The 14,066-nt window shown below is 39.6% G+C and overlaps 1 protein-coding gene across 2 annotated transcripts in view; it reads right to left on the reverse strand.

Moving 5' to 3' along the window:
• JAKMIP2 (janus kinase and microtubule interacting protein 2) overlaps positions 1-14,066 on the reverse strand; it is a 171,562-nt gene that overhangs the window by 62,691 nt on the left and 94,805 nt on the right. For both annotated transcript variants that reach the window (XM_058543491.1, XM_058543498.1), the window contains exon 2: positions 2,535-2,811. In XM_058543491.1, coding sequence (XP_058399474.1) covers positions 2,535-2,663 — 129 coding nt within the window. In that variant the 5' untranslated portion in view covers positions 2,664-2,811. The remainder of the gene's footprint in view (positions 1-2,534; positions 2,812-14,066) is intronic.

The following is a 14,066-nucleotide window of genomic DNA, read 5'->3' on the forward strand; positions in this document are numbered from 1 at the left end:
GGGGAGATTATGCTTGACCTGCCAGCTCAGACACCAGTGCCAGGCCCTGGATAAACAGGCAACCCTGTCCACACTTCAGAGTTACCCCTTTTAAAAGGCTTGAATGTGTGGAAAATTGGCAGTGGTGGGGTCTTCGGGGCCTCTGCCTCTTTGAAATCTTGTGCATTTCCTCTCTGTAAATCAGCGACAGTTTATGGTTACCAGCCTCCAGACCCACAAGCGTCTTCCTATGAATGTAGTTTGTCATCCTGTGCTTACTACAATTAAAGGAGTCTGCCTCCCTTGAAATGTTACATTGCCCCAGGGAGCGTTAAACCCAATGAAATGTTCATAGATTGTGGGACCTGGAAGGAATATCAGAGTGGAGTGTTTGTCAACATGATGGCGGAGAACCACCTCCTTGGGGACTGCCGGGACTGCTCGCTAGAATTGCAAGTCCTGGTCCTCACCTTGCCTAATTTATCAGAATCCTGGGATTGTGGGCACAGGGATCTCAATTTTTAATAAGTTCCCCCAGGTTATTCTAATGCACAATGATGCTTGAGAGACACAGATATGGAGAAACAGATTCAGTCATCTGAATTACAGATCGAGACACTGAGACACTTAAATTTGTCCCCAAAGAGAGAGAAAGACAGTGTCCTGGTCTTCTGACTCTCAAACAAAAGCTCTTGTTTTTTTGGTTTGTTTGTTTCTTTTTTTTTTTTTTTTTTTTTGTGAGGAGATCAGCCCTGAGCTAACATCCGCCAATCCTCCTCTTTTTTCGCTGAGGAAGACGGCCCTGGGCTAACATCGGTGCCCATCTTCCTCCACTTTATATGGGACGCCGCCACAGCATGGCTTACCAAGCAGTGCGTCGGTGCGCGCCCGGGACCCGAACCAGCGAACCCCGGGCCGCCGCGGCGGAGCGCGCGCACTTAACCGCTTGCGCCACCGGGCCGGCCCCTCTTTCTTTTTTTTTTATTATGACACCATGCTCCTTTTAGGTTCACGGAAACTAAAAATCTTCCTTCACAACTTTACATTGGGGTCTGCTTATCCAAAGCTAAGGCTTAGCTGAGACAGGAGGCAAGTGGCTTTGGCAGATCCAAGCTTTATTAGCACTAAAACTAGGAGAAATAAATTTTGGGGAAAATAACTAATTAAAATTTAATAGTAATGTCAAGGAAGAAGAGGTAGATAAAATAGAATAAGGATTTTTGTTGGTTTGTGATCTATAGCTTGATCAAGAACATTTTCTTACTAGAAAAAGAGTAATCTACATAAAGCAACTTTATGATGATACAGTTGTCTCCGGTCTGCAGGGAACAAACATGTCTTGTGTGCGTCAAATATTTCAAAATGCTTTCCTATCCATCACCATGTTTGATATTCACACCTCGCTGGTGAGATAAGTGTTAGCATATCCATTTAAGAGACGAGATTCAGAGAAGTAAAGAGACACTTCCCTAAGTCTAGTTATCAACTGACTTAATCAGTGCAGAGCATATCAGAAAGAATATTACTATTATTTTTTTTGAGAGTTTACTACGTTCCAGGAAGTTCTCTGAGTACTTGACATGAATTTTCTCATTTAATTCTCATAATTACTTTATATCCTTGTCTAATTTAAATGTCATCACAGTTTTACAAGACAGTAGTACGTTACTGATGAAGAAACTGAGGTATAAGGAATGAATGAATCACCTTTCATTCATTCCTCTACTTGTTCAACCAATATATGTTGAGCTTTTCAGTTCTGGACATTTATTTAGGCTCTAGGGATACACAGGCAAGGTAAGACTCAGCTTTCATAGAGATTACACTCGGTTGGGAGAGAGAAGCACTGAACAAATAAATAAATAAATATATAAATTGCTGTGAAATGCATCAAGGGTGGTAACTGGGCATGGGCAGTGTTCTGTTTTAGGGACTGTGGTCAGAGAAATGGTACTGGAGCTGACACCTGGAGGAGGTAAGGAAGGAGCATATAACTGATGGGGGAAGAACAAGAACAAAGGCCCTAAATGTGATTAGCATCTCTCTCTTGACCCAGCAGAGAGGCTGGAACAGAGTGATCCAGGGGGAGTGTAGTGGGAGACAAGTCAAACAGAGAACTGGAGGAAATATTCTGAGTGGTAAGGAAAACCTTTTGACTCTAAGAGAGGTAGGAAGCCATTGGAGGGTTTTGAGCAGTAGAGTGACATGGTGTGATACATTTTAGAAAGACTGCTCTAAATGCCATAGAGGGGATAACCTATAGAGGGCAAGGATGGGACTTGCCCAAGGTCACACAACTACTAAGTGTCAGGAGGTAGTGGTGGTGAGGGTCGTTGTCTCAATTTTTATACCTGGTTCCCTGAACCAGGCTTCCTGAGGAGGCAGAGATCAGTCCCACGAGCACGTTATTCTCACCTTCTGTGTATCCTGTGCTCAACTCCCTCCTGCCACACATAAGAGAATCTCCACATGTACAGGGGTTGTTGGGTGGGCTGGCAGGTAGAACTGGGAGAGAGCCGCTCTCAAGGCCATGGCCTCAGGTAGCGCTCACTCACCTTGGACTTCTCTTGATGCAGCTCTATCTGGATGTCTGTGAGCTTGGTCCTGAGTTCTTCATTGGCAGCTTGAAGGGCGACGATGAGCGCCTCGGGCTTCTCGCCCTTATTTCGCCCTTTCTTGGACATTGTTCCTTTCTAAATGGAGTCTGTTGGTTTTTAATTCCTTTCAAACAGGTGCTGCCATGTTACTGCTTCTTATCCCAGAGTGCGATGTTTCAGCATTTACTGCGTGGTGCTCCTTGGTAAGGTCTCCTCAGCTCCTGCCCTCGAAGCCCTGAGAAGAGGCAGAGACAGCAGTTATTGTGGCGAAGACCTGGGCTAAGTGCCAGCCAGTCACCCTCAGCCTGAGCTGCCTATAAGAGCCTCCTCCTCTGGGTTCCTAGCTCCAGGATCTCCCGTCCACTTTGCACATGAATTTAGAGCCATCTTTTGAAAGGGCTAGTCTGAGCATGTCAATGTTCTGCTTAAAATCCTTCAAAGATCTAATGAGCATATGAGTATGTTTTTCACATCTCAGAGTGCTCTTTATGCCTAAATATGCACTTCTCCTAGGCTTATCTTCTCCATTTCACTCGCTGATAGTCTGGCCATAAGGAGTGACTTTTAATTTTTGGATTCTTCTCTCTTCCCATAGAGACTTTTCCTACTCTATTCATTTTTCTTCATCCTCTGCCCAGCTTGCCAGGAAACGATAGATTGTGGGAGACCTGGAATGCCAACCTTAAAATTTTAGAATTTTTTTATTTCTGGAAGCAATGAGGAAGCTGTTGAAGTTCTTGGCAGGTGGATGCCCTAACAGAGCAGTGCTTTGATGTGGTTTTCCTGGTGGCAGAGTGGGGAGAGTACGGAGGCAGAGAGACCAGATAGAAGGCTACTGAATTTGTCAAGGTGAAGGATGATGAAGGCCTCATCAGAACAGTAGCAAGAGGAGAGAAAAAAAGAGGGATCTCTCTTGATTTACAGATTCTTAAGGACATCATAGGAACAAGGAGGTCAGAAAAATATGAATACTAAACCATTAAAGTCAATGGGAAAAACATGACAAAATACTAAAGAAAGTTTCCCATGCAACCTTTGAGAAAATTGGGTATTGTGCACATGAAGGTGCTTCAGTCCAGAACTAAAGGGAACTCCTACTGGTCACCCATATGTTCCAGCAGCTGCTGCTCTCTCAAGACCCCTGGTATTCAGCCTTGAAGACCACGCTGGGATCCTGGGCTTTCTGCCATCCCCACCATGAGCACTGAGGCCATGCCCTTTGGAGTGTCCCTAGAGAAAGTGGATAGGGAAAGGTTAGGGGACAGGGAGGATTAGCCTGTCTCCAGCAGTCATGGAACAGTCCACCATATTCCACCCTAACCTAGATGCTGGAGTTGTCCTTCTTGCTTGTTTTGCAAATGTGGCCAAATCATTAAAGTGTTTGGCTGGCAGACTTCTAAGAACCCATCATTCTTTCTTTTAGAATTGAAATGAACTTAACAAGCATTTATTGAAAATTGTATGACAAACATCACTAGGCACAAAGATAAATAAGACAGCACTTAACTCACATGTATACATTTAACAGGTTTCTTCTCTTCCTCTAGTTGATCTCTAAATGTTGCTGGTCCCCCAGGTTTCCCCCAAGTTATCTCTACTGGCCCCACCTATAGAGTTATGATTCCCAGTTTTATATCCATAGCCCTGACCATTCCCCAAACCCCAGACTCATATATTCAACTGCTTACTCACCAAATCTATTTGGATGCCTGAGTGGCATCTCAAACCTAACCTAACTAACACAGACCTCTTTATTACTAGCTCTTCAAAACCTTATCCTCCCCGGGTTTCCCTGCATTAATAAAAGGCACCAGCACGTGCCTGGTTGTTCCAGATCTAAGCTTAGAAGTCATCCTTCCTTCTTTTATCCCTCATTTCTCTTATCTAGTGCACCAGGAAGTCCTGTTCGTTTTACCTATAAAATATGACTCACTCTGGTCAACTTCTCTCAAATGGTGCTGTCAGAACACAGAGAAGAGAGGAATTTGGGAAAAGCTTCCCAGTCCCTTCACAGTCTTACAGTCTTCCTGAATGAAGAATGGGCCTCTCTAACTGGAGATACAGGAATGACAGAGGAAAGAGCTCGAGAAAAACAAATTTGCCTGATGTATTTAGAGAAGGCTGTGAACTGGGAGAAGACGGACTAAGGTTACATTTCACAGGTTCCTGCATGATCAATGATTAGATTGAATTGATAATGATTAGATTTCATTATGAAGAAATGAGGAAAAATGGCAGCATTTGAATCTAAGTGTAATAATAAAAGCTTATAGTGATGGACTGCTATAAACCTGTCATTGGACTAAGCACTTAACATACTGCTCTCATTTAATGCTCAGTAAAAATAGGGGGAAAAATGATTCATAGAAAGATTAAGTAACCTGCTTAAGATGACTGAGTTAACAGGTAGTAAAGCCTAGATTCAAATCCAGGCAGTCTGAGACTGGGACCCAAGCTGTTACTCTCTGGGCTGCACTGTCTCAAATTTGCATTTTAAAAGGTAACGCTGGCAGCGTGATGGAAGATGAGTTAATAAGCAGGGAGAGACTGGAGGCAGGAAATCAGTTAGGCTGCCTCAACGGTCCAGGAGAGAGGTAAGGCAGCCCTGAACTGGGCCATGGCCATGGGGATGAAAAGTAGGTGGCAACTCTGACACATGGAGACTTTGATAGAATCACGTCCTACTTTTAACATTATTACATGCTTCTCTCCCATTGTTAATAATGAGCACCAGCTCTCTGGCATTGCTTGCAGCAAAAATGTGCAAAGCAACAGCCATATTTTACATTTTAATTTATAATCCTTTCCAAAAAAATACAATACTATGTGCCTGACTTCACGTATTTTTAGTCTGTGAATTACTGTGAACTTAGTCCCACAGGTCTGGAAAAAAGAAAAGGGTTAAAAAATTAGATACATGTTCAGGAGAGAAAAAAGCATCATAGGAAGTTACACACAGAATCAACTTATAGATAACTTAAAGTGAGCAGCTGTTCCTAAGTATGGTCCTATACACTCCTCTGGTGAAGGGGAACTTTCCACAGTTTTCTCCACTTGTGATGGGTGCCTGGTAATCTCACAATTCTTATATACAATTTCACTACAATGCTTCTGTCACCTTGTACTGCCTTTTTTCTTTTCTTTTCGGACAGCTTTTTGAGACATAATTCACATATCATAAAATATGCTCTTTTAAAGTGTATAACTCAGTGGTTTTTAGCATAGTCACAAGATTGCACAACCATCACCAGAATCAATTTTAGAACTTTTCATCCCCCCAGAAAGAAACGCCATGCCCACTAGCAGTCATTCCCTATTTCCCACCAAACTCTTCTAGCCATAGACAATCATTAATCTACTTTTTGTCTTTATGGATTTGCCTATTCTGGATATTTTGTACTAAATGGAATCATACAATATGTGCTTTTTTGCGTGACTGGCGTTCTCCACCCTAGCTTAATATTTGCAAGGTTCATCCATGTTATAGCATGTATTGATATTTCATTTCTTTTTATTGCTGAATAATATTCCATTGTAGAGATAAAATCACATTTTGCTTATCCATTCATCAGTTGATGAACACTTGTGCTGCCTTAGCTTAAGTGGCTTGAGGTCAAGCTTCTAGAGAAGCTGCCTGCCAGGAAGAGGGACACCACCCCTTTATGGAGTGTGCTTGAGAGCATAAAGCAGAGTTTGGAGGTATCACTGCACACAGATGGAATGTTCCTGGACCACCCAAAGACTCCTTGTCACTGATAATGTCTGACATAGCAGAAGATCTGGAGGAGAGATAGATGCCTTGTGCAACTAAGGGCCCATCCTGGCTGGGGCTTCACAACATTAAAAAACTTGAAGGAATTTTAAGTGAGCCCTAGGTTTCCAGCTTTTAGTTGCAACAGCAGCAGCAGCAGCCCCAGGCAACACTGTGAGGTACCAAAGGTGTGAATTTTAGCACATGGTCCTACCTTGTCCATAAATAGGTACCTCCCAGAGCCACTGAGGTTGAATTTCTCTGTAACTAGTCTCTGATAAAGACATCAGAAAATTTAGAGACAGCATCTCAGGAGTACTTGCATTTTAAAATAAGGATCGCTCCTTGAGAGCAAACCTTAATGCAGGAATGGATTATCAATGGAAGAATTATAGCCATCACTTATTCACTCATTCATTGATTCAATCACCCAACAGATATTTATTGAGGATAAAATATGGTGTAGTGTTTGAGAGCAGAGCTTCCTAAATTTTGGTCTGGTTGTGTTAAAATCTACAGGAGAGCTTCAGTCATTCTGGAGCTAAATCTCTGGAGATTTTGATGTAGTAGTTGCCAGGTGATTCTGATGCACAGGCATTTTTGAGAATTTCTGTTAAGAGTATGGGTTATGGAGTCAGACAGATATGAGCTAAAGTCCCAACTCTGTGCTAGTAGATACGGATCTTAGATAAATCACTGCATTCTCTAGGCCTCAATATTCCTCATCAGTGAAATGGGGGTGAGGGGCATGGGGATATACAGTACTATGGCATTGGACTGTTTGACAGTTAAATGAAAGAGTGTAAGTGATGGTCTCACACAGCTTACGACATGAGAGTTACCATTTATTGAGTACTTTCTATTTCTACTATTGGCTAAGGTGGCAGAAACAAAATAGCCTATAAGCACTGTCCTCAAGATGCTTAAATTGAGTAAGAATGCTAGGGGATGTGCAAAAATAATGATAATTCAAGTGCCACACTTACGGAAAGCCTCAAATATTTAAAAAGCTGTTCTTCTTCTTGGTTCTCTATAGACTTATTCAGGCATTGGCACAAAACCCCTCGAGACAGAGAAACCAATGAGAGAGGGGAGTGACATGAACATGAACAGATGAGGCCTCTTTCCTTCCTCACCATGGTTTCTCCTCGAGTACCACTTCTGGAGACTGTAAGTAGGATGCTGCATTTGAAATAATCTTGAGATCATTTGTCCCCAGCTGTAGTCCTTTTATGTCTTTTAGTGTTTAGGGAACCTCAGCATCTAGTCTTTGTACCAAAATGTCCAGCTTTAAAAATTCCCATTCAGCATTATTCTCTTTTTAAGACACACACTTCAAGATTAAAATCAAGAAATTAGAAATTTATTAAATCAATTTATAAGTAATTAAATATGAAAAATCTATGCTATTGATCTTAGGTTATAACCATGGTTGCACAGTCTGTCCAGGAAAGTAAAAATTCTTAGAAAGTTTAACATTTTGATACCCAACTACATTTTCTACTGGCTCTTAAACATTCTAAAATACCACACAATTCTTTGCCAAGAAATGTGGCCACATATTTGGTCACGAAAATATGGCCACTTTTTATTGAGTGTGGTTCTTGGCTTCTCATAGATGTTAAAAGTGTAAGCATCATTCCTACCCTCCAGTGGCTTCCAGTCTAGAAGAGGAGAAATAAAGAGAAAATACATTCTAGAAAGCAGTGAATGATATAGTTGGTAAATGATTTGGGAGTAGCTCAGAGTGGACTGAAAAAGTATCAAGATGGAGAAGGTAGTTTGTGAGCTGAGCCTGAATGATGCTGCCTACCTTATTGGGCTCTTACTCTGTACCAGACACTGTGCTAAGGTACACTAACTTTGGTACATTAACTCATTGAACTATTCCAATTAGCCTTTCAGATATTTACTCATTACTTTTTAGATAAGAAAACCGAGGATCAGAGAAGTTAATTAACTTGAAAAAAATTACACAGTTATGAAATGGCAGAGCTACAACTCAAATACACATCTGCAGTCTTCAAAGCTTCTTAACTATAATAACACTTCTTGAAGAAAGGGCAAGATTCAGCTCCACTTGTGGGAAGGCTGAAGAGATGGCAAAGGCATGAAAACGCCAGCTGGGAGCTTACAAAATAGAATGGTAGAATGTCAGCAGTTAGGAGCTTGGAATTTGAAATCAGCAAACTGGTTTTGTATTGAATTTCCTAGATGTATATTCTTTTTTTTTTCTTGCCATTTTGTTTTTAATTATTTATTGAGGTCATTTTGGTTTAAAACATTGTGTAATTTCAGGTGTACATTATTATATATTAGTTTCTTTATAGACTGCATCGTGTTCACCACTAACAGTCTAGTTTTCATCCATCACTATAGATATGTGCCCCTTTACCCCTTTCACCCACTCCCCAACCCCCTTCCCCTCTGGTAACCACTAAACTGTTCTCTTTATCCATGTGGTTGTTTATTTTCCACATATGAGTGAAATCATACGTGCTTGTCTTTATCTGTCTGGCTTATTTCGCTTAACATAATACCCTCAAGGTCCATCCATGTTGTTGCAAATGGGACGATTTTGTCTTTTTGATGGCTGAGTAGTATTCCATTGTATATACATATATATATATATATATATATATATATATATATATATACACCACATCTTCTTCATCCATTCATCAGTTGATGGGCACTTGGGTTGCTTCCATGTCTTGGCTATTGTCAATAATGCTGCAATGAACATAGGCGTGTATAAATCTCTTTGTATTGTTGATTTCATGTTCTTTGGATAAATACCCAGTAGAGGAATAGCTGGATCATGTGGTACTTCTATTTTTAATTTTTTGAGAAATCTCCATACTGTCTTCCATAGTGGCTACACCAGTTTGCACTCCCACCAGCAGTGTATGAGCGCTCCCTTTTCTCCACATTCTCTCCAACATTTGTGATTTGTTGTCTTGTTAATTACAGCTATTCTGACAGGTATAAGGTGATAACTCATTGTAGTTTTGATTTGCATTTCCCTAATAATTAGTGATGTTAAACATCTTTTCATGTGCCTGTTGCCCATCCGTATATTTTCTTTGGAGAAACATCTGTTCATGTCCTTTGCCCATTTTTTGATCACGTTGCTTGTTTTTTTGTTGTAGAGTTGTATGCGTTCTTTATAGATTTTGGAAATTAACCCCTTGTTGGAGATATGATTTGCAAATATTTTCTCCCAGTTGGTGGTTTGTCTTTTCGTTTTGTTCATGGTTTCTTTTGCCTTGTGGAAGCTTTTTAGTCTGAAGTAGTCCCATTTGTTTGTTTTTTCTTTTGTTTCCCTTGCCTGAGTAGACACAGCATTCAAAAAGATGCTGCTAAGACTGATGTCAAAGAGTGTACTGCCTATATTTTCTTCCAGGAGTTTTATGATTTCAGTTTACATTCTTTAATCCACTTTGAGTTAATTTTTGTGTATGGCATAAGATAATGCTCTACTGTCATTCTTTTGTATATGACTGTCCAGTTTTCCCAACACCATTTATTGAAGAGACTTTTCTTTCTCCATTGTATGCTCTTGGCTCCTTTGTCGAAGACTAACTGTACATAGAAGTGTGGTTTCACTTCTGGGCTTTCAATTCTGTTCCATTGATCTGTGTGTCTGTTTTTGTGCCAGTACCAAACTGTTTTGATTACTATAGCTTTGTAGTATATTTTGAAGTCAGGGATTGTGATGCCTCCAACTTTGTTCTTTTGTCTCAGGATTGCTTTGGCTATTCAGGGTCTTTTGTTGTGCCATGTGAATTTTAGTATTCTTTGTTCTATTTCTGTGAAGAATGTCTTTGGGATTCTGATTGGGATTGCATTGAATCTGTAGATTGCCTTAGGTAATATGGACATTTTAACTGTGTTTATTCTTCCAATCCATGAGCATGGAATATCTTCCCATTTCTTTATGTCTTCTTCAATTTGTTTCAATAACGTCTTATAGTTTTCAGTGTACAGGTTTTTCACCTCCTTGGTTAAGTTTATTGTGAGATATTTTATTCTTTTTGTTGCAATTGTAAATGAGATTGTATTCCTGACGTCTCTTTCTGCTAGTTCATTATTAATGTATAGAAATGCAACTGATTTTTGTAAGTTGATTTTGTACCCTGCAACTTTGCTGTAGTTGTTGATTATTTCTAATAGTTTTCTGGTGGATTCTTTAGTGTTTTCTATATATAGAATCATGTCCACAAACAGTGACAGTTTTACTTCTTCCTTTCCAATTTGGATATCTTTTATTTTTTTTCCCTAATTGCTCTGACCAAAACCTCCAGTACTATGTTGAATAGGAGTGGCAAGAGTGGACACTCTTGTCTTGTTCCTTTTCTCAGAGGGATGGCTTTTAGGTTTCCACTGTTAAGTATGATGTTGGCTGTGGGTTTGTCATATATGGCTTTTATTATGCTGAGGTGCCTTCTTTCTATACCCATTTTATTGAGAGTATTTATCATAAATGGATGTTGGATCTTGTCAAATGCTTTCTCTGCATCTATTGAGATGATCATGTGATTCTTATTCCTCATTTTGTTAATGTGGTGTATCTTACTGACTGGTTTGCGGATGTTGACCCATTCCTGTGTTCCTGGTATAAATCCCACTTGGTCATGGTGTATGATCCTTTTAATGTATGGCTGCATTCGATTTGCCAATATTTTGTTGAGGATTTTTGCATCTATGTTCATCAGTGATATTGGCCTCTAATTTTCCTTCTTTGTGCTGTCCTTGTCTGGTTTTGGTATCAGGGTCATGCTGGCCTCACAGAATGAGTTAGGAAGCTTTCCACCTTCTTCAATTTTTTTTGGAATAGCTTGAGAAGGATAGGTATTAAATCTTCTTTGAGTGTTTGGTAGAATTCTCCAGAGAAGCAATCTGGTCCCAGACTTTTGTTTTTGGCAAGGTTTTTGATTACTGTTTCAATCTCTTTACTTGTGATTGGTTTATTCAGATTCTCTATTTCTTCTTGATTCAGTTTTGGGAAGTTGTATGAGTCTAAGAATTTATCCATTTCTTCTGGATTGTCCAATTTGTTGGCATATAGTTTTGCATAGTATTCTCTTATTTCTCCAGTATCTGTTGTAATTTCTCCTCTTTCATTTTTAATTTTATTTATTTGAGACTTCTCTCTTTTTTCCTTAGTGAGTCTGTCTGGGGTTTGTCAATTTTGTTTATCTTCTCAAAGAACCAGCTCTTAGTTTCATTGATCCTATTGTTTTTTTAGTCTCTACTTCATTTATTTCTGCTCTAGTTTTTATTATTTCCCTCCTTCTGCTGACTTTGGGCTTTGTTTGTTCTTCTTTTTCTAGTTCTGTTAGGTGTAGTTTAAGATTACTAATTCGAAATTTTTCTTGCTTCTTGAGGTGGGCCTGTCTTGCTATGAACTTCCCTCTTAGTACTGCTTTTGCTGCATCACATAAGAGTTAGTATGTTGTGTTTTCATTTTCATTTGTCTGCTATGAACTTCCCTCTTAGTACTGCTTTTGCTGCATCACATAAGAGTTAGTATGTTGTGTTTTCATTTTCATTTGTCTGCAGGTATTTTTTGATTTCTCCTTTGATTTCTTCCTTGATCCAATGGTTGTTCAGTAGCATGTTGTTTAGTCTCCACATACTTGTGACTTTCCCAGCTTTCTTCTTAGAGTTGATTTATAGTTTCATAGCATTGTGGTTGGAAAAGATGCTTGATATGATTTCAATCTTAAATTTATTGAGGCTTGCCTTGTTTCCCAATATATGGTCGATCTTTGAGAATGTTCTGTGTGCACTTGAGAAGAATGTGTATTCTGCTGTTTTTGGATGGAATGTTCTATACATATATCTATTAAGTCCATCTGGTCTAGTATTTCATTTAAGACCACTGTTTCCTTGTTGACTTTCTGTCTGGACCTTCTGTCTGTCTATCCATTGATGTAAGTGGGGTGTTGAGGTCCCCTACTATTATTGTGTGGTTGTCAATTTCTCCCTTTAGGTCTGTTAATGGTTGCTTTAGAAGCTTTGGTGCTTCTGTGTTAGGTGCATATATATTCATAAGTGTTATGTCCTCTTGGTGGAATGTCCCCTTTATCATTATATACTGCTCCTCTTTGTCTCTCATGGTGTATTTTGTTTTTTTTTTTGAGAAAGACCAGCCCTGAGCTAACATCTGCCAATCCTCCTCTTTTTTTTTTTGCTGAGGAAGACTGGCCCTGGGCTAACATCTGTGCCCATCTTCCTCTACTTTATATGGGATGCCGCCACAGCATGGCTTGACAAGCAGTGCGTCAGTGCGCACCCAGGATCTGAACCGGCGAACCCTGGGTTGCTGCAGCGGAGTGCAAGCACTTAACTGCTTGCGCCACCAGGCCAGCCCCTCTCATGGTGTTTTTTGTCTTGAAGTCTGCTTTGTCTGATATAAGTATGGCAACATATGCTTTTTTTGCCTGCCATTTGTGTATGGATTATCATTTTCCATCCCTTCACTCTGAGCCTATGTTTGTTTTTAGAGCTGAGACGTGTTTGCTGGAGGCAGCATATTGTTGAGTCTTGTTTTTTAATCCATCCAGCCACTCTATGTCTTTTCATTGGAGAATTCAATCCATTTACATTTAGAGTGATTATTGACATATGAGGGCTTAATACTGCCATTTTATCTATTGTTTTCTGGTTGTTCTATATTTCCATTGTTTCTTTTCCCTTGTATTTCTGACTGCCATTTCAGGTGGGTGCTTTTCCATGATGGTTTTCTCAGTTTTCTGTTTATTTATGATTTGTGTCTCTGCTATGATTTTTTTGTTTAGTGGTTACCATGAGGTTTGTATAAAAGATCTCATAGATGAGATAGTCTATTTCTGATACCCTCTTATCTTCATTAGCCTAAGCAGGTTCCATCCTTCTCCTCTTCCCCTTCTGAGTTATTGTTGTCACAAATTATTCTTTTTTGTGTTATGAGTTTGTAACTAAATTGAAGTGTTTATGGTTATTTTTGATACTTTCCTTCCATTTATCTTTTATGTTATAATTAAGTATTTACTAACCTATTCTGATAGAAGGCTGCAATTTTCTGATTCTATCTGTCTATTTATCTCCTTGCTCAAGGTTTTTGAGCCTTTGCTTTTTAGTTTCAGATGGGAGGGCCCCTTTCAATGATTCCTGTGAGGCAGGCCTAGTGGCAATGAACTCCCTCAGCTTTTGTTTATCTGAGAAAGCTTTTATTTCTCCATCATATCTGAAGGATAGTTTCGCTGGATATAGTATTCTTGGCTGAACATTTTTGTCTTTCAGTATTTTGAATATATCATTTCATTCTCTCCTAGCCTGTAAGGTTTCTGCTGAGAAGTCTGCTGAAAGCCTGATAGGGGTTCCTTTGTAGGTTATTTTCTTCTGCCTTACTGTTCTTAATGTTTTTTCTTTGTTATTGACTTTAGCCAGTTTCAACAGTATATGCTTTGGAGAAGGTCGTTTTGCATTGATGTAATTAGGAGTTCTACTGGCTTCATGTAAACTTGTAAGTCCAGTTTCTTCCCCAGGTTTGGGAAGTTCTCAGCTATTATTTCTTTGAACAAGCTCTCTGCTTCTTTCTCCCTCTCCTCTCCCTCTGGAATACCTATAATCCTTAGGTTGCTTTTCCGAATTGAGTCAGATATTTCTCAAAGAATTTCTTCATTTTTAAAAAATCTTAGTTCTCTCTCCTCTTCCACCTGAAGCATTTCTATACTTCTATCCTCTAAATC

Source organism: Diceros bicornis, chromosome 1 (genome assembly GCF_020826845.1).
Source record: "Diceros bicornis minor isolate mBicDic1 chromosome 1, mDicBic1.mat.cur, whole genome shotgun sequence".
NCBI classification, from domain to species: domain Eukaryota; kingdom Metazoa; phylum Chordata; class Mammalia; order Perissodactyla; family Rhinocerotidae; genus Diceros; species Diceros bicornis.